At 34.1% G+C, this 25,886-nt stretch overlaps 1 protein-coding gene and 1 pseudogene across 1 annotated transcript; both read right to left on the reverse strand.

The window, feature by feature from the left end:
- Window positions 1-503: 503 nt before the first annotated feature.
- LOC125843602 (kinesin-like protein KIN-14B) lies at window positions 504-24,122 on the reverse strand. Its single transcript, XM_049522740.1, has 23 exons — window positions 23,762-24,122; window positions 20,799-20,922; window positions 19,585-19,671; window positions 19,123-19,293; window positions 18,933-19,039; window positions 18,467-18,598; window positions 18,159-18,337; window positions 17,219-17,377; window positions 16,171-16,262; window positions 12,740-12,891; window positions 12,325-12,498; window positions 9,497-9,643; window positions 8,277-8,465; window positions 7,986-8,057; window positions 7,678-7,730; window positions 7,362-7,581; window positions 6,967-7,158; window positions 6,654-6,869; window positions 4,993-5,340; window positions 3,134-3,232; window positions 2,058-2,198; window positions 1,801-1,959; window positions 504-1,197 (listed from the first exon to the last, which is right to left on the reverse strand). Exons 1-23 carry the CDS (start codon window positions 23,981-23,983, stop codon window positions 742-744), a joined length of 3,891 nt encoding a protein of 1,296 aa, XP_049378697.1. The 5' UTR covers window positions 23,984-24,122; the 3' UTR covers window positions 504-741.
- LOC125846150 (U2 spliceosomal RNA) lies at window positions 9,115-9,348 on the reverse strand (annotated as a pseudogene).
- Window positions 24,123-25,886: the final 1,764 nt, after the last annotated feature.

Raw genomic sequence — 25,886 nt, forward strand, 5'->3', positions numbered from 1 at the left:
AAAAAAATTTACCTATTATACCCCCAATTAATTACTTTAAAAAAGGTAAAAAATTTTAAAAATCTTAAATTTTTAATTCATCCACTTCATATTTAATAGAGATAAGATGATAAACTCACTATGTCAATAATTGTTTTCTCAATAGGTGTATCAATTCAAAAGTAGACAAGTAATTAGAGTACTCATCATATAAATATATCTCATTAAACATATATATGTATGTAATTGTGATTCATATTTAATGTATTACATAAATGTTTAATTGTAATCCATAATTAGATGAAAAATATGTATATAAATTATTAGATGTATCATATGATTGAAAATATATATATATATATATATATATATATATATATATAAAAAAAAATTGCAATTGATTGTCTCAATATCTTTGATGTATTTGCAATTCCGGAGTCAAATAAACTCTTCATAAATCGCACAATCTCTTTTTCACCATCATTCAACAAACCATATAAATGCCAAGTAACATCCTCAACAACTCAACAGAAACAAATTTCAAAATTAGAGCTTCGGAAATGAATAATAATAATTTGATGCACCAAAAAAAATCTTGTATAGCCACTTAAACAAATGCTACAACTATACACAACTTGAAAAACCCAAAATTGAAAATTTGGGAAACATTACCGCGTATTTTTACCAAAATTACAGGCCCAGTAGGCAACACATCTGAAATAATCAGCTTATCCAAAGTATGTTATTGCACAAGAGATGCTATCACGATTTGACATCCTTCAGCACTCCGCCTTTCTCAAGTTCATCAACAAGATCTTTCAATGCTGGAACCTTCCCGGCAAGAGTCCTGTAGAGTCTGGAATATCGAGCTCTGGTTCCGTCTGCTGTCTTTGCAAGAGCAAGAAGGCTTAAAGACTGCGGGAGCTGTGTGAATAACTGTTTCATCTCATCTAAGCTCAAATTTTCAAGAACAGGTGGTCTGGGAACAACTCGGACAATCTCACCCCCTTTAGGTTCTTCAACTTGTGCATCTGCTTTAACGACCAGTTCAGAGTTTGAGTTAGCTCCACATTTGACGATAAATGGGCTTGTTGAACCTGTGTTGAACTGAAGAACATTCCACTGTGTCACGTCAGTTTCACCCCCTAATCCCACATTCGCAGGAGGCCGAGAAGCATGTACATTTTCATGAAGTCGGTCATCCTCTTCAGGAATTAACTGTCAAATTGTTAGCAAAAGCAAAATACATTAGTTGAAAGGAGAAAAAGTATCCTAGCTGAATGACCCTCTCATATATGAATAGAACTAGAAATATATCTGCAAATAACGTTGGACCAAAAATTTGTAATCTGAAATTATAAAGTCCGTATCAGTTCAGCAATTTATCTTTTGCTATGTTGCTCAAACTCTTCAAAACTATCAGCAGATTCTCCAAAATTAGTGTATTTTTGGAGAATCCGACATGGGTGCAGCATCAAAAGTGAAGAGTCCGTGCAACTTAGATCTTCTGTGCTTTGCTATCGCTAGTTCTCTCATGACAGCTCAGTTGCAGTTGGTAATAGCATCCACTCAAATATATAAAGCTAGACACAAATTTCTCTCCAAGACAGTATTTTCTCGAGTCAATAGAATGTTATCACATATACACAACCTCAGCAGGTAAATATCAGCAATTAATTGAAGAGCTGCACATCTACGGTACTCATGAAAATGTGATGCTAAAACATTGTATAATACTCAACATATGGACTCCTATCTTCAGGATGACCAACATAAACACCAGATACTTAACAACCAGCAGCGATAAAAGCAACTAGGTACCTCAACAGCATGTCGTGCCTCATCAATGTGCCTCTGAGCACACGGATGATCAATGTCAAGCAAGGAAGGCATTCGTTCTGCAAGTTCATCTAGAGAAGCTAGCAAAGCTTTCTTCCTACTCTTACTGAGGGTGTTCACAGAGGATTGCCTCAGTACGTCCTGTTAAAATTAATTCATCAGATCAGTCTTGCCTTTTGATTCACTAGCACAGTTAAACAACGATCCAGAGGAAAGTGACTGGGAAATTAATAAAACACCTTGACTAGTTTCAAAATGCCATCGAGGGAAATCAAGGATGCAAGTCGGGCATCTTCAGCTGCAGTAGAAGGATTTCGAACCGGTGAACTCCCATCTTCTAATGTCAACATTGTCATATCACTTCTTATTTGTTGCAAAATCTGTTTATGAGAGTAACTGAGTCATACTAGCCTTCCAACTATCTAAATTCAAATAAAATGATATATACAAGAAAAATGAGTTCATACGACAGGCTGTGGGCTATTCAGTAACCTAGGCATAAGGATATTGTGGACAATCATCCTCAGCCCAACTTTTTAACACCTCCTGGAATCATTCGGCAGTTCAGCATATCATATATTACTAAAAGTGGGGGAAAAAAAAGCTCAAAGTTAGATTACAAAAATGCCCTTTGCTATTGTTTTTTATATTAAAATATGTCTTTCATTAATTTTTTAAAATAATAGACTTCTAAGCAAAGCACGTGCAGTGGAGTATTTATTGGTCATTCTCTTTTCCTCATTAACATAGTAAATATATATTTATTCTTTATGTCTTCATTAAATTTGTTAGATATATTACGTCCATTTCTTAAATCTAGAGCAAGAGTTCTTTGCTATATCACATACTATTATATGCTATATTATCTTAATTAGTTTTACATTATTCAACATTTCTTATTTTGCACAAAAATAACCAAAATTAAATAAAAAGAACTAGTTGGCACTATTATATTTGCATAGAACAACATATACAAAAGAATAATGTAATTAATAATTATCAACGTTAGATTAGGCCTATAGAAATTTGTATGATAGTAAAGGATAAACATGCGGAGCACGTTCCCAGAACTAGTACACATAAAGTGAGGTTCTTGCTTTACAGTTTATCAAGAAATTGTGGTTCACTTAAAATATTAATTAACTCAACAATAGAAAGAAAATGGCATGATAATACGCCTTTTTTCTTTATCAAAAGAGATCCAAAGTAGATAATCTTCGGCTATGTTGGTCCATCGGTAGCTAGGGGTAATTATTCAGTATTACTTGGAGATAACATACATTAACAAAAGTAGCAATTCAATTTACTAACGCACCTTTCTTCTTTTGTGATTAACAGATTCTAAAGCTGAATGCAACTTTGCCACATGGATAGAGTCTTCTGCCACTTCAGTTGACAGTGTATCTGCAATGTCCTGATAAAGAATTGAATAAGAACAAGATAAGCAGGATCAAGACAAAAGAGACCCTAATTGGATCCAATCGATCTTTCTTGTGTAAAACTGTATAAACACTACGATAAACTGTAAGCAATTAAAACAAACTAATCTGTTATTATGATTGCCCTTGACAAAACTGCAAAGTAAGTTTCTTTCTTCTTTTTTTTGAGGGGTAGGGGGAATAAATAAGTGTGGATAATAGTTTCGGCTACTCTCCCCCCAAACTACCCGTAAATTGATAGATAGAGAACATAGCTGCCCGTGTAACAAATAGCATAACCTGGTCAGAGATTTAAGATGTGGCTTTATACATGCAAGCTCAATTGCACTACTTGCTAAAATATTAAAATATAGCTTTGAAAGGAGTGGCCCTGAGTTAAAAGTCTTCAGCTGCCCACGCCAAAGCTATGCTGTTTCTATGATAAGTGAGGATAACCTGACAAGACACCCATGAATGAGCAAAACTTGCTCACCTGAAGGCTGAAGCCCTATTCAAGCAAAATTTTAGATTTTTGGTAGAGTGGATATGACTCTAGATTTTTCCTATGTCTTACTTGTGGGACTAAATCCTGGTGTTTGTATTATCAATTATGAGACAGGAACTTCTAACCGGATGACATCTTCACCAACAAACTTCTTCCACCTTTGGCAACCATAGAAATGTAAGCCCCAACAAAAACAACGCAAATAGCAACAGGTCAGAGGAAAAGCGGAAAGAGAGAAGTTTTGGTGGCCCCTCCGACTTTTATTTTGTAACAAGGGATGAAAGAGAAAGAAGAAAAGGAAGAACTTATTACTTTTCCCAACATATTTAAAGTTCGAAAGTTGCCATCGTTTCTAAGAGATGCAAGGAGTCTCAGATCAAAATTAGCTCTAAAGGAGACTTATCACATATTGCCAGCCCCCTTCCAAAAGGAGGAGAAAATACAGAAAACATGCATAAACAATCATTTTACAATCACCCAAACAACAAAAGCGACAAACACAAGCAAACTCAAACACATATTGTTCTTAGAAGCATAATCCAAATCACCTAGAAAACTTATGTGCACATGTTGTAGTATTTATTTATTTTTGAAAGGTAAAAGAAAAAAAAATACTACAACATATGGACATATGTTGTAATATTGCTGACAAGCGTTCCTTAAATTTAAAGACCCGTCTCAACAACAGGTCAGAAATCAAAGCTAGCACACTGCTTCAAGATTTTGATTCACATGACAAACAATATAAATGTTATAATTTTAAAGAAAAATGTAAAAAGCAAGTGTATGTCAATTCTTCGAAAAGAATTCAAAAGCTTGTGTGTCAGTTCTTCAAAGAAAACTCAAAAGCTGCATGGGGAGATGAATATGTAGCCTTAATGATAATAAGTTAATAGCAATAAAAGTAATAGCCCTAACATCCCTACAAGATAAACAACTATGTGTATTGTGAACAGATTATGATACTTAAACATGGAAAAACAAGTGAAAAATATAATAGTGAAATGCAAAAGAAGTGGAGCAGCAAATAGAAACATGTCACTTCAAGATTAAAGTATAATGCACAACTCTTGTATACAATCTAAATTTCCCAAGGAAAAGTTTTTGATTGAAAGGGCTACCCTACAAAACTAGGGGGGTAAGGTCTGCGTACATCCTACCCTCCTCAACCCCACTTGTGGGATTACACTGGGTATGTAGTTGAATAGTATATAGTGGAGGGAGTAAAATGCAAAGATCACATGGAAGTACCTTCAAGTACTGGAGTTGGGAATTGTAAACTCTCTTTGCATATTCAGATAAGAGCTGACCAAGTGCATCAGTGCTAGGGGGCATTGCAGCACCTAGTCCAGCCATCCATCCATCCATTATTGCAGTAGACAGAAGCTCAAGCTGACCCGTTGCTCCACCAACTGTGTCATCAGTGACAGACAGAAAGTCGAAGTTCTCCGCAAGCCAATTCCTGATTTGGCGTTGAAGCTCGCCAGCCGGAGTATGTACAAAAAGAGCAGCAAGACCTCTGTTTCCAACCGCAAAACTTTTAGCTTCCTCAGTTATCTCCCTAAGTTTTCCACCAGTTACTTGCTGCCTCTGTATGTCCTATATGATTAAATTCCAAGTCACATAAGCCACTACCAATTGAATGTTAAATAGATATAAAATGCACGGATAAAAAGTTAAGAGACAAGAGAGGGAAAAAATAATAAATAAGTAAATAATAACACAACTCTGAAAAAGAGCTCAAGATGAAGTGTATATTTTTGTTTTACGTTTGGTGTAAAGAAGTCTTTGTACAAGATGTAGAGTCTCTTGTTGTCTCACTGGGTCTTTGTAACTGTCACGAAACTAGCTTTGGTTAAATTTTTGGACTACTTAATAGAATATACTCAAATCTGTAACCGTGTTCAAAAAACATACTTATTTCCTTCAACAGACCAAATAGCGAAGTGATAAGAATACGGTTACTTGAATAAATAAGAAAATAACGTGGTAGCAAAATTATAAAGATTAAAGAAAGAAATTGAAAGATATGTGAAATTCAAAAATAAAATTTCCAAATAAAGTGCTAATTGATCTTAATATTTAAAATTAGTGGATTAAAACTAATTATGATACTAATAGAGTCGATTCAAGAATCTAGATCAAAAGTGATCAGAAATTAGAGACAACAATTAGCATAAGACTAATCACTTTCTTTATTTTACGAATAAGAACCAAAGATATCAAGTTAAGAATTAATTTTACTTCTTAAATAATCATTCTCATAAGGTTGTAAGATAAATCCATAGTCATCACACACAAAGTTGTAAAGAAGAGAAACCTCTCAAATAATATTAATCACATCTTTTCTAATTAAAATAACAAAATCCACTCCCATATATAGGGATAAATTTTAATATTTAGACAAACATGATTAATATTATTTGAGAGGTTATCCTTCTTTACACCTTTGTATGGAGTAACTATGGATTTATGTTACAACCTTTTAAGAACGATTCTTTAAGAGGTAAGATTAATCCTTAACTTGATATCTTTGGTTTCTATTAAAGTAAATTAAAAATGGTAATTAGTCTTATACTAATTATTATCTCTAATTTCTTCAAAATAGGGATCTAGATCACTTTTTTATCCAAGTTCTTGAATTGGCTCTATTAGTATCACAATTAGTTTGAATACTAAAATCAATTAGGATTCTTAGCACATCTTTTGAATTTGGGGATTTTCTTTTCAAATTCCACATATCTTTCAATTCTTGTCTTTAATCTTTATAATTTCGCTTCCGCATTATTTTCTTGTTTATTCCGGTAACCCGATTCTTATCACGAAGCTAACTAGACAACCTAACAATTGCCGAAAAAAGATGCAGATATGGATAAGGGACAGGTAAGTTGCTTGTAATGCATATCACTCACCTGATCAATACCACGTATCTTCAGAACGACAGATGATAATTTTGATTTCTTTTCTGGCTTTAAATTTACTTTAAACCCTTGAATATGTTCATCGACCAGTGCATTCCTACTTGAATCATAGTGCATAGGCGATCTTCCAGGGCTACTACCACGGCTAGAGCTTCTGCTTTGGCCACTATAATTAGCTTTCTCCAGGAAGCGCTCCACAGGAGAAACCTAGAAATTCAACAATCAGTTGCTTTTGACAATCAGATAAAGGCAGTACAAAAATCCACTGAAATAATCTATGGAAGAACAGCCAAGAATCTGTTACCTTTATAGATTGCAACTCCGGCGACCTAGCAAGCAAGGATCTTATGTACAAAATCCTAACACGGGAAACAAGCATGGTATCCATCACTCTCTTTGGCTCCATTTTACGAATGAAAGCAAAGACGGCATCTCGAATTTCAGCAAGTATTTCATGCTCCCTAGAGGCACCTGCTTTGATAACTGCTGCTAAAACCTGATATAAATACCAAAACATTGTAGTTATAGAAGGATAGGGTACATCTGTAGGTTCAAAGAAAGTAGTCCTATCCTAATGCATACTCCAGAGAGCATATTCTGGACAGACTTAAAGACCTAATGCATACTCCAGAGAGAATATTCTGGACAGACTAAAGAACTAATGCATACTCCAGAGAGCAAAAGGGGATAAGATTTTACTAGCATCAAAAGCTTGTTTGCTCCATCAGAGATTGCAGCAAGGCTATCATATTGATCAGGATCAAATTCGTTCAATGCAGAAGTAAGATATTCGCCAGCTGGGGTAGTCTTGACCTTTTCACCACCAGATTTAACCAAAGCAACTGTGCCATCTGGCTTATCAGTTGATGAGGGCAGTGCTAGCACATCTGTAGCACGTCCTTTGACATTGATATCATTTCTGTCACCCACAATGCAAGATGCAGTTAATAACCATGAAAGTACAGAAAAGACAATGGGGAAACCAGAAAATGCATAATCTATTAATAGTATACACCTTCCAGTTTCTCTATTCTGAGTAGTTGGAGCCTTTGGTAACGGACTAGACACCTGTGCAAGAAGCGCATAAATGAGATTAACTGCTAGCAGCTTTAAGATGAGACTAAAATACTCTTTCAGCAAGAGCAAAATGCTTGAGCCATACAATCTATCAGTTAAGCAAATAATTAAGAAAATATAAGTTTGCTATCTCCAACAACTTAAATTTTAAATGAGATGGTCACACACTTCACCAGTTAGGAACAAATGAACTAAAGAATGAAAACCCTAGAAATCTGAGAAAAATACTTCGGACGCCATTATTACCTGTGTTGATCCAGCTAGAGAGGCTTTCTCTGTCAAACGATCAAATAACTTCTCATTTTCTTCATGCAATTTCTGTCAAAAAGATAAAACACATTAATGACTCAAATGAATAGCAAGATATATCTAACCAGTAAAAAAAGCTCAAAAGTGTCTGATTTCCGTTTCCAGAAGATACTAATTGAACATATAGATAAAGCCTAATCATCCTCATTGCCATTCCTCTTTAACAAAATTTAACTAAAGAATACAACGGTGTGTACTACATATACACAGACAGCATGAATAAGCTACCTCAATAAGTGCATCACGTTTTAAAAGTTCCTCTTCTAGCCTCTTGGTAACAGCTGCTGAGTCAATATCATCCCTCGTTGCCTTCAAAGCTGTTTGGTCTGCAGATCTTAACTCTGACCCATCTTTTAACCTAGCCTCACTGGCAAGTACTGCCTCATTTAACTGTGATTCAAGAGCTTGCAGTTTGGCCTACAATATAATGTGATCAGAAACTTCAAGCAGAACCATGTGCAAAAGGAAAATGTATTTCTTCTACCATAAAATAAAAGGTGAAATACAGTTTAAGTTAAAAAAAATACATAAATGAACAAAATGTAGATAATACGAGAAATATAATGATGAAGCAAGCTTGCAGAAACTAAAATAGTACAGTATAGAATGTTAAGACTAAATAGGTATCCATCACAAAATAGAAAACAGTAAGCCTTGAGGCAATGATATCCTCTTTCAAGTTTGAGTCACCGAAATAGCTTATGTAGCATACAGGGATGAGCCTGCACATAAGTAAATGATAAACTGCTTGACATGAAAGCATCAAGCATCTTGAACTGAGCCAACTTGAACAGTTGAAATTTTTGAGAAGTTCTTTCTTAAATATTCAAATTGTTTGTCAACATAGATCATAAACCCCTTGCAATTTTTTAAATTAAGCTTGTAAGATTATAATCCCCCAGCCCCAAAGGGAAAAATGTATAATATTCTTGAGATATTTCCCTCAAAGGAAATATGTATGATAGTCTTGAGATATTTCCCTCAAGAGCAAAAATGTATGATATTCTTAACATCATAAACCCCTTGTTGGCTGGCGTAATATCAATTTGGAAGTTTTTTTGTTTTGGCGGGGTACATCAGGCCTGGACTGTAGGGCAACGATTTGGGGCAATGCGTGAAGTCCCAGGTATCAACCTACCTTGATGAACCTTCCCCCAAGAAAAATTGAGTCAATATCATGTGGGGTGAGACCCCACGTATCAAATATTAAACTGATAAGAACAGATTAGTACTTGATCAGTTATTAAACTGATAAGAACAGTTCAGTACTTAATCTTAGCAAAAAAGCTGAGAAAGGTAATAGCAACAATTTAAAATTACCCAGCCGTATGCAACAATGAATGGAATAATGGAGCAAGATAACATCTTTTAAAGGTAGACTAACTTGATTAAGTTATACCAGATACCCGCTTGGAGAGAAAAAAGGCAATTGTATAAAAGTAACTAACCTGCAACATCTGAATAGTTGAATCACGTTGTTGTATCTGCAATTTCTGTTCTTGCTCCAACTGTAAAAGTTGAGCTACTTGATTTCTAATTTGAGCATTTTGATCCTTCTCAATCTTAAGTTTATCCATAATCATGATATTCTCAGCCTACATCAGAGAGAAAACACTGGATCTTCTTAGTAACATGATTCCTGACTAGACATAAGGTTTGAGTTTATCAGTTTGGACAGAGGAAAGAAAATTGGCATACTCTGAGGCCTCATTATTTTACATTAAGATTAAGACATCTGACACATCTGAATATTAAGATGTGCATTAAGATTAACACTTTTTTAATTGAAAAGATATGCATTAAGATTTACATGTCAGAACCTGAATACACACCTGAATATTAAGATCTAAATACTAAATAATTAAGATTGTTTGTTTTTCCAACATCTGAATATATAAATTATCTTTATTTAAAAATTGACAAAATATAAAATTCAATAAAATATTAAATTAATCTAAGACTATATCAACAAAATATTTTTACAAAACTATATGGCAGTTGGTGGTGGTGAAGGCAAGTGGTAGTGGTTGTTGGTGCCAATTGGGGATAGTGTTGGCTAATGGTGGTGTTGTAGGTAGTAGCTAGTGGTTGATGGTAGATGATTCATGATAGTGATAGCTAATGTGGTGGTGAATGATGATGTGGTTGACAATATATAATGATGACTAATGGTGGTGATTATCGATAGTAATTGGCAGTTGTTCTGGTAATAAGGGTTGGTGGTGATGATTATAAAAAGTGTCTAGTAGTGGTGACAGCTGTTGTAGTGATTGGTTGAGGATGGTGGTTATGGGTGGTTGTAGTTGAAAATGGTGAACGTTGGCAGTGGTAGTTGATAATGGTGGGCGATGGCGATAGCAGTGAATGGATGGAATTGATGAACTGACATCTTTGTAGAATCCTTTAAATAAACATTTTAATTATATTAGGACTTTACAACACATCTTAATTATTCAAACTCATTAAGTTGACTCCATTTGTCAGTTGAACCCTTCTACTCATCTTTTTGTCAACTGAACCCTTAAATCAATTAAAACATAATATTTTAAACCCGTTTTATCCTATGTGCACCCAAAAGGTAGCGGCTGCGGGTTTCCCTTGTCATAAGGAAAAATCGTTTTTTGACTTGGCATTCTATATGGCATAAGCAGTCAAGGTACCTGTGGTACACTCATTTTAGGAGAGTGATGGCCTTCTAAAAAGGTAATAATATTCACTTTTGACCATTATAACACCTAGCTTCTTCCCCAAGTATTTCAACACCATTGTTGCTCAAAACTTGAGCTTCCTCTTCCCTCTTACTCAATTTTTCTCTCCAAATTTCTTATTTTTTTTTGTTTCTATCGTTACTCCTGTAGTCCTGTTCTTCATACTCGTGCAAATTCAATCAATTTTTTTTTGCTCATTTAAATTCCTTCTTCACCATGATTCTTCGTTTTTAAAGTGTCACAATTTTTTAATAAATTTTTCTTACCATCCCGTCAAAGTGATAAGAATAATTTGATATTAGTGATTTTGCCTTATATATTATTCCTTTGCACAATACAATAAAAATCATTAATTTCTAGAGTAAAAAAGTTTCAAGATTTTGCTTTGTTACTTGCCTAATTTAAGTTTAATGAGTATTTGTTGTCGTATTACGCATTCAATGAAATAATTCTATTTTCAATTATATTATAGGGTTTTCAAAAATCTCAAATTCTGAGCAAGAACATTACCCCCAAAAGATTACACCATAGCTAAATTTTAAACCCTAAAATATAGTAAAAATCAAAATTACAGACAAAAAATGAGTGAAAAACAAACAAATATGAGAATGAGTTAACAAAATTATAAAGATTAATAGAGAATTGAATTCAAACACCTTCAAAATCAAAAAATGTTATTGGGGTGAGGGTAGAAATCAGAGTTGAGAGAGTACATAGGTTTGGATGAAGAAAGGGTAAATGAAATGTTTAAAATAATTTTAAACTTGAATTTCAGTATGTAATTTCCTATGTGGCAATTTTAAATGACGTGGAAATCTATGTGTAGGCGACTGTATTACACTATTGAGCAAGGACCAAGTAATTTCCTACACATAGATTTCCACGTCATTTAAAACTGCCACATAGGAAATTACATACTGAAATTCAAGTTTAAAATTATTTTAAACATTTCATTTACCTTTCTTCATCCAAACTGCTGTACTCTCTCAGCTCTGATTTCTACCCTCACCCCAATAACATTTTTTTATTTTTGAAGGTGTTTGAGTTCAATTCTCTATTAATCTTTGTAAGTTTGTTTACTCATTCTCATATTTGTTTGTTTTTCACTCATTTTTGGTCTGTAATTTTGATTTTTACTATATTTTAGGGTTTTAAATTTAGCTATGGTGTAATCTTTTGGGGGTAATGTTCTTGCTTAGAATTTGAGATTTCTGAAAACCCTATAGTATAATTGAAAATAAAATTATTTCATTGAACAAAAACATGCACTATAATATTGAAGAGTTCAATTTTAGTAGCAGAAATAACATCCTTCCTCTATTATTACTCTTACAAGAACCACCTGCTCTCACTCAACAAAATATAGCACCACAACCTCTTAAGGGACACATGCAACCAACTAGTGAAAAGTTCAATCTAAGTAGCAGAAGTAAGATCTTTTCTCGTTTATTACTCTAACAAGAACCACCTTGAAGTTGCAAAAGTTATCAAGAAAACAAATATACAGGAAGCTTAGGTTGATGAAATAATGAGAAAGAAACAGGCAACAAAAAGAAAAAGTTACAAACCTTAAGATCTGACTGTAGTGTAGAAGAAACTTTCCATGCCTTCTGAACTTCATTGAAGAGTAGAACTCCCTGATCGTTGGCCTGTTTCAGTTCCTGTTTTAGCCCAACTATTTCTTGTTTCAGATCAGTAATCTCTTTCTCCTTGTCATAAAGTTCCTTGCGTGTATCATTGGCCTATCAAAATAGCAAGAGTAGAACGATTCATTTCCATATGTATTACCAACCCACAGATCACTTGGAATTAGCGGGTGAATCAAACTTCAACTTCTCAATGTCACTGAGTAAAATACATCTACATCACTGAGTAAAGAGCATTGCCCTAACCCCAAATAAGAAAAAACAAATTATAAACAAGGATGTGGACCATCTGCCATAGTCCTGTTTGAGTGTCCACGATCAACAAATCAAGACTTACAATATCTCTCCATTTCTTGATTGTATCTCGATTCCCAAGGCTTAGTGTGGCATTTCTAGCTCTAGCAGAAAAATTGAGGGAGGATAATGTCTCAGACAAATTTGAAGCATTCGGACAGACATTAACAATCAGAAGCGTCTTTGCACTTTCACCTGCGAAAATAAGAGGAAAAAAAATATTAGAGGTATCTAGCCAGCAAATAGACTTTACAAGGGACAACAGAATAACAGAAATTAGAAATATGTAAGAGGTGTTGTAGCAACTTATTACACAAGATACTGTAAGGTAAAAGATAACAACTCTTTCCCTCCAGATGCAAACACAGATGCAATCAAAAACATAAAATGTTAAGAGACTTATTTAGTTTCGACTTCTCATTATCAACTAATCTGCTCATTATGCAGCTTCAAATTGTAAGCATCACCAGTGTTGAATTTGACCATCTCCTTTAAAAGCTTAAATTGTTAGAGATCGCACATTGTTATTTACTTAGTTATATCTTCAATCAACCCCTCACGTGCAGGATTGATTTTTTCATGAGCCCAACGCATGAAATATCTTTTTGATAAAGAGTAACAGTGAGAATTGAAGCAGGATCTCACCTGCTCTGACACCATGTTGAATGTTGTGACCATCTAATATAAAAGCTTAAGTTGTTAGAAAGAACACTTTTATTAGACCCTTATGATGAAATGGTTATGGAAGTTTGCATCTGCTGAGAACTCATTGTGGAAGGAAGTGATTGCTGCAAAATATGGAATGAGGGATAAGTGGATGACAACAGAGGTGGCCTCTCCAGATGGGTCTAGTGTTTGGAGATCTATCAATGATCTGTGGGGTCTGGTGCTAGAAAGTTCACACTGTAAGGTGGGAAATGGCAGAAAGGTGGCTTTCTGGATCGACAAATGGTGTGGACAGGTTCCACTAAGCCAAAGGCTTCCTGACCTCTACAACCTATGTCAAATGCAGCAAGCAACTGTAGCAGAATTATAGAATGATCAGGGGTGGAATTTGAGCTTCAGGAGAAACTTAAATGATTGGGAGATGTGTAGAATAGCAGAGTTTTTTGTCACCCTAGCACAATTTAGTAACTTATCTGAGGAAGAGTGAATAAAGAGGATTCACTGGTATGGAATGTGGGGAGCAAAGGGTGTTTCCCTGCTAACTCACCATATGAAGATCTCAACACAGTTGGCATTGAGGAAGTAGAATGGCCTTGGAAGATGATATGGAAAACTAAGATACCCTATAAAGTAAACTGTTTTACTTGGTTGTTAGCTAAGGAGGCAGTTTTGACACATGAGAACTTGAACAAAAGAGGTTTTCACCTGTGTTCCAGGTGTTTTTTGTGTGAAGAGCAAGGAGAGACAGTCAACCATCTCTTCTTACACTGCAAGTGGACAAACCAGCTGCGGCAAATGTTCACCAATATGAGAGAGATCAAATGGGTGAAACCAGGAAGGATAAAAAAGGTTTTGAAGTGCTGGAATAGGGATGGAAATGCAGGAATAAAGAAGGAGAGATGGAAGATTGTCCCATCATGTATATGGTGGACAATATGGCTAGAGAGGAATCAAAGATGTTTTGAAGGAAAGCAGAGCAACATACAAAGATTTATGCTTAATTGTTTAGCTCTGTATTATTTTTGGTGTAAACAAGTAGTCTTAGATAGCTCAGAAGTAATCAGCACAACTATAGATTGGTTGTAACTTGGTAGTGATAGGATCCTATGTAATTACAACACTTTTGGAGGGGAACTACACCTTTGAGGTAGTATACATGTGGATAAATATAGACTAACTATTACTTTTCTCAAAAAAAAAAAACCTAATTATATCTTCATCAACTTGCACATTAAGTGAGTTCCGCAATTTGGCCTACCCAAGTCCAACTCTAAGAGAAACAATGTAGGGTTAAAGTCAAAGAGCAGAATCCATAAAGTGCACCCTTCAGAAAGCCTCCCCTTTGATTTGGACAAGCCAAGCACGTATCCAGCCAATATACATTTTATGATTTTATGATAAAGTATAAGGTGGATCAATCCAAATATACATACATCTGTTATCATACTCTATACATCTATTTAGCAGTTAGGTGTCAAAATTATGCCTCGGAAAACCAGAGGCAACAGTCTTGTTCTTTTGTGATGATGTATCAGGATGGCATCAACAACAAGATGCAGATAGTACAAAAGAGAGATTGTTAGCTCTATTACAGTGAGGAAACAGTCATACTTTTCCAGTATTTGCAGTCCATCTTTCTTCCCTTGAAATATATATGATTAGATACATGTTATGATTAGATACATGTTTAAATACTTGTGACAGTGTCTCATGTTGAAAGATATGAAAAATATGTATCATATAAAGTATGTTAAAAGCTCCTAGCTATAAGACAGTTTTCCCATGTATGCCCCCCATATACACTCTCGTTTCATGGCTTTAATTTGAGCTGACAAGGCCCGTCCTCAAACTTTTTTTAATGTTTTCTTAAGCTGAAGATAGTTGCATCAATCATAAGAATATGAAAGTTGGATTTCTAGAATTATTTCCAAACCCCTGTAAAATACATCCAGAAATATAAAGCTACAAGTAATTACAATAATATAAATCAATCAATCAATGATGCCTCAATCCAAAGCTAGCTGGGATGGCGATAAAAGTAAACAAAGAATAATAAGAAATATAGTTGCAGTAATAGAGAAGAGTATAAAAAAGATGAGTAAACGTCAACATAATATCAAGCACATTGAGTAGAGCTCTTCAATCTAACTGAAGATAAGTTAACTGAATATTACAAAAGATCCCTTCACCATAGAAGAGAAAGATGACCTCGTCCTCTAGTGTGACAAGCTCTAGTCCATGAGCATATCTAAGAGAAAATAGAAAATACCTAATGAAACAACTTATATACCAAGGCATATAGCTTGAGACCTACTTTTAACTGAAAGAAACAGTGGTCTACAAGTAATATCTGGAAGAAGCTTGCAAATGAACCAGGACAACTTTTAAATAACAAGGTCAACAAGCTACTCCATCTGTTTCAATTATGTGTCTTACTTTCCTTTTTAGTGTATTTCAAAATGAATATCACTTTCTAAATTGAGTAACTCTTTTAACTCAAACATCCCACATGGCTATGTTTTTTTTTGAGAAAGTTAACTGACCCCACATGGCTATGTTTAAAACCACAAGATACAAAAATCTTCCTTCCTTTTCTAAACTCCGTGCCTAGTTAAACTAAGACACATAAAAATGAAATGGACGGAGTAATAATTTCCCTTCTAAGCAGAAACAACTGCACATAAGCATGAGTCTGTGTGTGGGTTTGTATGTATGTGTTTATATTACTATTAACAATATAACAAAATTGAATAATATGAAACAGTATATTGAAGAATATATTGACCAGTATTATAACCAATTGGTTACCTAGTGAGTCTGCAAGTATCTTGGTGAGCATTGAATTTCCATATGGAACAATGTCTTTTTTTGATGTCAAGGAATTCAAAACATCTCCCAATCTGCATGTCAATATCAAAGCTGAGTATATATACAGAAAAATTGCAGTAAAACACAATATGACACTTTTTTCTATCATTTATGCAAAGATATGGCACTTGGGCCTAAGTCAACCCCAAAAGCTAGCTCATGGGGAGAGGATTGCCCAAGTCCATATAAGGAGGCCACCAGTCCATTCCCCAACCAATGTGGGACTTCTACCCACTCTAACACCCCCCTTCACGCCCAGGCCCAACTAGAGCGTGGACCGGGAGCCCAAACGGGGATGGACCTGGCCCTGATACCATGTAAAGATATGGCACCTGGGCCTAACTCAACCCCAAAAACTAGCTCATGAGGGGAGGATTGCCCAAGTCCATATAAGGAGACCACCAATCCATTACCCAACCAATGTGGGACTTTTACCCACTCTAACAATTTCTAATTGTTTCATGAGGGTGTACGCAATTAATATTTCACAAGCATCATTATAGAAACTAATTTAAGAAATTGATTTTCCTTGGTCAACTATGTCTTAAAAGCTCTAATGTAATCATCCCCTGCGTAGGAGCTCTTGTCACACACTTGATTGTGGGACCAACTATCCTCTTTAAGCTTCCATGTCTATAAGCATAGTCCTTTAGAACTCTCCCAATGATCTTGCATGTATGAAAATTGAGAAATAAGACATAAGATAAGCTTTAATCAGCCAATATTTGATTTCTAGTTTAAAAACCATCACATGAATGTCATCAGCTAAAAAAAGGCATTCAGAGTTCCAATCCAGAAACAGAAATATACTGAGAACAAAGAGATGGTCTCATGGGGCCAAAATGTGAAGTGATCCACCAAATTCCATTTCCGATCCAACAAATAAATTATTAACTCCATACTATTATGTCCTAGACATGGGAAGCGAACATGCACGGGTTGAGGATAAAGTATTATTGATAACAAAAGATTGACATGAACCACTTACGCAGAAAGAGATTTCATGACATGAAGCAACTCTGTTGCATGCTCGCCACTATCCTCTTCAATAGTGCTTTCACTTCCAGCCAAATCAACAAGAGAAAGCTTGCTGTATGAGGTCTCTCCAGTGATTAAGTTGGTATAATGTATATGTACTGTGACGATCCTAAAAAATGCAAGACCAAAGAAACATACAATTACAACTTAGAAAATTGGTAAACTCACCTATATTTTTCTCTAGACAATTCAGGAAAAAAAAATCATCATAGTGACTAACAGAAAGTCTGCATTTACCTTGAAAGAAGCACAGATACAGTCATACAGAGACATAATAGAGACGGGTTGTGCCTACATGCTAATCAGGATACCTTTTTTCTTTCTTTCTTTCCTTTCCGAAATTTAAATTAGAAAATCAGAGTTTCAAGAATAAAAAGTTATGCCATGAGTATGAAGGAGTGTACAACTGATGCAACTTCAAATACCTCAATCAAATAAAAGATATGCAGAGCAATGAGTTCAACACAGAGGAACAGCAATTTTAGACAAATCAGAATCTGGACTGATATTGTGACAGGGACAAACAAATGATTCTTTATGTTGAGTATGTTCTTTTTCACCATTTTGAATATGAACATGTTCAACGTGAACTAAATTGTTTTCTTTATGTGAAGGAAAGGAAAACAATTGTGTTTTTCTGTTGAACACACTCACATTCAAAATGGTTCTTTTCTGAAAAATAAAAACACACAGTTGTTTCCAGAACTGTCAAACAATTTATGACAGAATATCTCAAGTTTTCATGGATAGCTTGCTCAGAGGACTTCAGATTAACTCGTGGGCAGACCATAAAGAAATCAAGAAAGGTGACATTCTAAAACATAGATGAGAAAAAGGATAGAATCAACAGTAACAGACAAATACCAACTGGAAAGAGTTGTAGACCATACAGATGAGAAACTCTAAACTTTGACCCATCACTTCCTCGATTCTGAAAAGCAATTTTGAGAACTCGGCCAAAATCCATTGGATTTTCAACCCTTTCCTGCAGAAGTTCTACAAAGCAATCCAATGACCCCATGCGAGCCTTCGGCAGATCAGTTCCAGAATGTATGAGCAGATCTCGTATCTGCAATAATTGGAAAAGCCCTAACATCAAAAAAAATTGGGTATGGATTCCTTATAGGACCAGCATACATAATGCTGAAGATGAGAAAGCAATTAAATCTAAAAGATAAACATGACATCAATATAAAACCTGTTCATTATGAAGTTCAGAAATGGAAACTGAGAAATTAAATTTGGAAGTCGACGTTGCATCGGAGTTGGATAGATCAAAGAGCTCCTCAAAACACCTTGCATATAAACCACGATCATGGTTGGATCCTTCCTGCATGAAGGGGGGAACGTGAGGAACCAACATTAATTACAAATCAACAGCTTAAAATAGTTGGGTATTTGGCAGATCAAAACTTGATAAAGACCCGATATATTCAATTTGACTCAATTATACCACTAAAATTGAAATTTGGAAGTATAGAAACTTTGAAAATTAACCTCCTAGTGGAAAGGTTTCATAAGATCTTATGCATTTAAACCATGCCCAGCTAAAACTTCACAATTGGCAGTTTTTCAGAACCCATAAAGAGAAGAAATGTATAAATCGTTCAAAAGAAACAGATGAACATAAAAGGAAAACAGCCGTAAAGAGATGAGTGAGAGACCATTGTGTGGGTCTTTCCTGAGTGTGCTTGCCCATAAGCAAATATAGCCACATTGTATCCATCAAATGCTGACTGAACAAATGGCTGAACATCACTAAAAAGTTCAACTGCACAAAGAGAAACTAAAAATGTTAAGTTACACACTCATTCAAGATCTAGTATAGAAAGAAAAGAAGTAAATCCCCAATACCTTGTCCTACATGAGGTCCATAAACCCTGTCTAACTCAAAATCCTTCTTCGGATTTGCTACGCTATCATCAGCAGTATTGATACGAACTGTAACATCATCGGGAAATTCAACAATGGATGGACCTTCATCTTCAAAAAGAGGTCTCACACGACAAAACACCTTTATACTTCCTGAAATAATAACATAAGGTCTCATCTACATATATTACGTACAACATACACATATCTATCTCTATGCCTATTTGAAGGCAACAAACGTTCTCTCATAATACTGAAAGATTTTCTTTTCTAGATTACAATTTATTTCTAGATTTGAACATTTCATGTGTATTGAAAATACACATGTATGTGCAAGTGCTGATGTATATGCACAGATTTCTTCTCAAAAGAAGTTGTATATGCCCATTTTAAGAGACAAGGTTGGAAGCTAGAATAATAAAGCCAGGAGCATAGACTAAATACCTTGGGCAGTTAATAAGTCATTAAATAACCTTTTCTTCTCCGATATCAGAGGTGAGAGTCTAGCTTCTGTTTCAAGTGCAGCTTCATCTGAATAAGTAGAGAGAGAAACCAGAAATCCAAAATATGATCAGATTAATAGTTAATCAGAAGCCATCATAACCAAAACTCATTAGACAAAAGGACAGAAGAAGACAAAGAAAAGACCAAAAAGAATTCAGCTGTATAAGATTTGCAGTAATCTTTCCTCAAAGGCAATGGAGCTTGATTAAACGTATGAAAAGGTTGTGAACTAACTTCAAGTTGCATCTGTGTCTTATTTTTGGTTAATCCATCTATTACAAAATCAAGACAAAATCTGCAAAAGGCTTATAATTTACATGTGTTTGACAGTCTCCCAACTTCCAAAACGACATGTTAGAAAAGAGATCTAAAAGGAGAGGGAATGGAAAAAATGAAACATAAGGTACTTTTAATTTGAATTTTCTAGACAATATTGAATTTCAATTATCTATCTTAATCCATAGATTATCATTTTTCCTGAAGATGCAAACAGAAACCATTAACACTTGATTATGCAATTAATAGAGTTTAGTGATGTACCTTTATCTGTGAACAGGACATTGGGAGTCACCACTACTGAACTTTTCCAATATGGTATATTATTAAGCGATGACGCATTACATAAATTTTGTAGGAGTATGACAAGAAAATCATATACATAAAACAAAAATACAAGAAGAACGGTTGTTGAAATATAATAATTCATAGTAATAAAGATTAACCTTCTTATCTTAGACAAACAAGTTAGCAATGATAACTTCTTAATTGTAGAAAATAGACTCTTATGTAAATCTTCAACTTTGATATCTCAAATGTCATTGTGGATTTAAGAACATACTGAAGCAAATCATTGGGATAGGATTTTATATCAAATCTAAACTTTATTAACCTACTTTAATTAAAGTTATGCACAAAAGGCATCACAAAAATGCTTTACATATAGCCACACGCTTTTAGGCATTCTCGAGGTGATTAGAACTTTATCTTTAAGAAATTCTTGGGGCTTTGGGTAAAGATAATTTTTTATAATTACTTTAAGAATGTCTAGAAGCATGTGCTAGGCATTATTTGGGTTGAGTTGGGTTGGGCCTCATGGAAAGCATCATAAATAAAAGTGTACATGTAAATACATAGATATAATACAGTTTATTTACCTAGCTTGCGGGTTCTATCAGCAAGTACACCGAGGTAGCGTGTCACACGGTCTAGTTTCGCATTGGAATATTCTTGCAGGTCACTGGCTTCTTGTCTCAGCTCTGAGTAATCTTCCCTGACAAGCTGCCCCAGAAAAAAATTGTATATATTCGGTAAGAAATTACTTAATCGCTTTTCCCCTGAACAAATAATGTTATCTAAGATTAAGATCTTTTCCATTTCCAGAAGAAGGCGCCCCCAAATTACCCTAAGGGGTAAAATAACATTAGCTCCTTTAAAAAAATTTAGCAGCAATTCTTTTAAAGCCTTGTGCTTAATATAGTACAAGTAATCATGGAACTCCATGCTAATGCACTACATCAAAAACAACTTTTTAAAAAGGTTTGATTGATTCTAAGCTAGGATATCCTTCAGCAAACTGGAGAAACATGCCAAATACAAAGTTCACATCACTATATTTGCATGAATAGACAGCAGCAGTCTCTCTGTAGTGTCTTCCTCTTGATTTATATTACTACTTCACTGCATTACGTGGTCCAGTAAAGTCATCCATGTCCAATTTAGGAATAATATTGACATGGCATTCCAACAAAAATATAGATAGTTGTACTAAGGTCTACGTAGACTCTACCCTCCCAATACCCCAATTGTGGGACTATGCTGATATGTTGTTGTAGCGTGCAGATTCTTCAATGCATATTAACAATTAGCAAAAAACTTAGTCATATCTACTAGATACCTCCACATACCCATACTGGATACTAGAAAGAAATTTTAATGGGATCTTTCACCTTAAAACTGGAAAGAAATTTGAGGCTACTAAATCTATTGGGAACCTAGATGATTAACTTTTCAAACTCTCAAGAATATGAATATGTACTTGTATCAACCACGTGTACCACCTGTAAAAATAACATCGGCATAAGTACCAGACACCATCTATCGAAAATGGAAAATTGGTTATGGAGATTCCGTACGGTCAGAAATTAATGCAGCCTCTATCTCGAGTAATTATTGTCTCAGTAATAACTATTGGGGATCACTTGAGCCTGCACTTTATCACCAGAGAGTAAATACTAGAATCTGTAGTGAGAGAGAGAGAGAGATCTCAAACATAACCAAAACTACATGGAATGTAGCCAGCCAACCATTTTTTATGGATCAAAAAAAGCTCAATATAATTCCAAAATGGAACATTTACTCCACAAGTCAAAAGAAATCCAACTTTTCTAATAAATTAAGACAACTTTTCTAATATATTAAGAACTTAACACTCAAAATTCCCATCTCTCTATCTTCTTTGGCAGAACATATAATTGATGGCGTTTGGAGCTTACATTTTTGAAGAGTTTCAATGATTGGGAAGTAGACAGGGCTGCTGAATTTTTCAACCTTCTGAATAAAAATCAGGAGCAATCTTTTTCAGGAAGTTACTGCTACAAAGATCTAACAAAGGTGGACAATCCTGAAAAACCTTGGTCATGAAAAAAAAAATGGAGGCCTAAAAGATGTTTTGAAGACGGTGCTTATTGCATTCACAAGATATAGGCCAATAATATATTTTTGTGTTGCTTTTGGTGTAGAATGGAACAAGTAAATGAGGCTGAAATAGTTTTCCAGGTGCTAGAGTCTTTACTGGATTAGCTGGGGTAGTTTTGTTTTTATGCTCCTCTGCTTAGATTGTACAGAGGCCACAGAACAATCCTCGTGCTGGTTTATTTATAAAATTACCTTATCTCCTCAAAAAAGCAAATTATAACTCTCCATGTTATTAGTATACACTGTCATCAACCACACATACTACCACCTCTACCACTAGTGAACAACTCTTAGTTCCACAAGCCAAAGTTGTAATCCTTAAATTTTCATCCAATGAACGAACTTGCTTAAACCAACTTGTTATCAGTATAAGAGAGAAAATTGTAGAATTTGTAGACATCTCTGTCTCGAGCTAACCACATAGAAATTAGAAACAAGCTCCATTAGCGACTAATAGGGGCCAAAGAGAATTCAATATACTTCCAGATGGAATCTTTTACTCAGTGGTGGAAAGAAATTTCAATTTATTAAATAAATTTAGGATCTTGATTATGAACTATTCGAATCTCCAATAGCATACCTGTACACTAGTTCTAAAATAGACACAATCTAGTAGCAAGCTAACCATTCCCAACAACAAAGACCAAAATTGAATTTTTCACCGGAAACAAATTATGAACTTAATAATTTGACATTTCCATCTCTCAAAAACACTACTGTACGCTAGTATCAATCACTCTAACAGCCATATATGAACATAGCCATTAATCCTCTACCACTAGTTTCCAGAAAAACTTCAAACTCAAGTAAATACAACAAAAAGGAGATATCTTTCCAATTGCATTGTACTTTAGAACACTTCAATTATACAAAAACACACTAATATCAGCAGATCAAGTATTAAAAACTTTTCCATCTCTAAATAATATAACTGTACACTAGTTCAAAATAGACATAATCTAGTAGCAAGCTAACCATTCCCAACAACAAGTACCAAAAATGAATCTCATTATAATTCCAAAATTGAGTTTTTCACCCTAAACAAATTAAGAACTTAATAATTAACATTCCCATCTCTAAATAACACTAATGTACACCAGTATCAATCACTCTAACATCTACAAATAAACAACAACAACTCAGTTACGCAGACCTTACCGCTACTTCATAGAGATAGGGATGTTGTTTTTGATAGAGCCTTAGCTAAAAATCTATAAATGAACATATCCATTAATCTTCTACCACTAGACTCCAGAAAAAACTTCGAACTCGAATAATTACAAAAAAAAAGGAGATATCTTTCCAATTGCATTGTATTTTAAAACACTTCACTTCTGTTCAATTATACAAAAACACACTAATATCAGCAGATAAAGTACTAAAAGGACGTAAATTAGCATGAAATAAAAATTAGAGACCTTACCTTTAGTTTATCCTTCAATTTCAATAGCTTAGAGTTGAGACCGTATTTAGATAGTTCTGAATGTGTCACAACAGCGGATGCGGCGGCGGCTGAGATCGAGTACCGTCGAGCCAACGGCGGCGGTCTCTGATACTCTTCATGCTCCGGCGACTTCCGAGGTTGAAATCCCGGCACATCCCAACTCCACCTATTGTTGTTGCTGTTGCTCTTCTGCTCCGCCATTGATGATCAAACAACAAAAAATAGTGGAAATTTGATAAATTTATCTAGAAATGGAGCAAAGAAGAGAGATTGAGCTGTTTCTCTCTCTTCCTTCTCTCTTTCTCTCTCTAAAGTTTTTGCTTTTGTCTGGGTCTAAATGTATTTTGGAAAATTGAATTTGTGGTTTGAATTTCTATTGAGGGAATGATAGAAATTTATGATTTTTCATCCTTGTATTTTTTGGTTAGTATTGATTTAGTCCTTTAAAAATTTTGGTATGTTTGCTCATGATAGCAAAATTAGTAATTGAGTTAAGAATATTATAAAGTTATTTTTGAAACAAAAATTGATAAGGTTATTTGATTATAATTTTATATCTTGGAAAGTAATATTGATGACAAAACACTCTTTTTTTTACTAGATTTTTTAGTTGACTTGTCATGTTATATTTGTGTATTTATTTATTGTCATGTAGAATATTATCTAGATTAATTTTAGATACACAAACGAAAATAAAATTTAACGGTTTATTTTTAGGTATATTAAGCAAAGATGTTAATTGGGTAAAAATATTAATGACTTACTCATAGACTTGATATAAAATGGATTCAAATTTTAGAATTTTATAAAGAGGTAAATTGCATTTATGTGTATTATATGAGGTTTAACACTCTTGTCAACTAATTATTTGTTTCAAGATAATACATGATTTAATTTTTATTCAAGTATCTCTAATAAATGTGTTACTTGATTTGTACGAACGTAAATGTTTAATCTTAAAATTAACAAGAACATTTATTTTCTATACTCAAATTAATTAGTAATTGCATCAAAAATCATCCTCATAGACTTGAATTAACATACTTAAAATCAAACGTCTAGATTCAATATTTTTATATCCAAAATTAATTTAGGTTTTGTCTTGCCTATTATGTAAGATAAAGAATTAATATGGCATAATAATTCAACAAAAAAAATCTTATTAAGAGAAATAATTTTTTCTCTTTTTAACACATATAGTTATCATTGAATACCTTTATAGAAAAAAATCAAAATTATTTTAATAATATCTTTTCAATACTTAAATACTCATTTATTGAAAAAATGACTATTATTTGTCTAACTTTAACAACAAAAAAAGAGATATAAATTATCTAAAGGCCTTAAAAACATTGAAAAAGATGAAGGACTAATTAGAAATCAATGCAAAACTTCAAGGGTTGAATAGGTCAAATTTAGAAAGTGAGTAATGTGTAGTAAACGACGCCGCAGGATTATAGGTGACATAAAAGAGAGCCACCCAAAAGCATTTGTATTCACAAAAAAATATGCGTCTCTCATGAAATAAGTACTCGCTCTCACCAATATGTTTGTATTTATCTTTATTTTAATTTTTTTTACGAGTCGAGGTCTTTTGGAAACAGACTCTCTATCTTTACGAGATAGTGATAAAGTTTGCATACATTTATGCTTCATAGACCTCACTTTGTGAGATTTCACTGATATGTTGTTGTTGTTGTAAGTTATAAAAATGGATAATATTTTACACTGTTAATGGACTATAACAAATTATAATTCTATTTTTATGTTATTATAATAGTTTTTATACGAATTTTCGTAAATCAATTTCATTGAATGGTGTGATAGATATTATTTCATTCTTAATCAAAGATTTTGAATTGAAATCTCGCTAAGTGCATAGTCTTTTTTATTATGAAACACTTCAACATTTAATGTAAGACTTTTCAAGTCGAACCACAAAATAAAAACGTTGGGTGAAGATTAAAAAAAAAGTCAATTTCACTTACTGGTTATAGTATCATGTAATCTAGGAGTTTAGGCGTTTTGCCACGTTTTTGAGATTTTTACTTTTGAATAAAAACAAAAACTATGTTTCAAGAAGTTGAAAAAAAAAAAAATCCTC

Source organism: Solanum stenotomum, chromosome 11, assembly GCF_019186545.1.
Source record: "Solanum stenotomum isolate F172 chromosome 11, ASM1918654v1, whole genome shotgun sequence".
Lineage (NCBI taxonomy): Eukaryota > Viridiplantae > Streptophyta > Magnoliopsida > Solanales > Solanaceae > Solanum > Solanum stenotomum.

What these genes read in the sequence shown, in the direction of transcription:
- LOC125843602 (XM_049522740.1), bottom strand. Translation starts at nt 23,983, where the DNA reads ATGGCGGAGCAGAAGAGCAACAGCAACAACAATAGGTGGAGTTGGGAT. An exon ending in GTCATGAAATCTCTTTCTGC is followed by an intron (nt 16,263 to 17,218) that starts GTAAGTGGTTCA and finishes ATTGACATGCAG; the next exon opens with ATTGGGAGATGTTTTGAATT. An exon ending in CGGAGTTGCAATCTATAAAG is followed by an intron (nt 6,870 to 6,966) that starts GTAACAGATTCT and finishes TTGAATTTCTAG; the next exon opens with GTTTCTCCTGTGGAGCGCTT.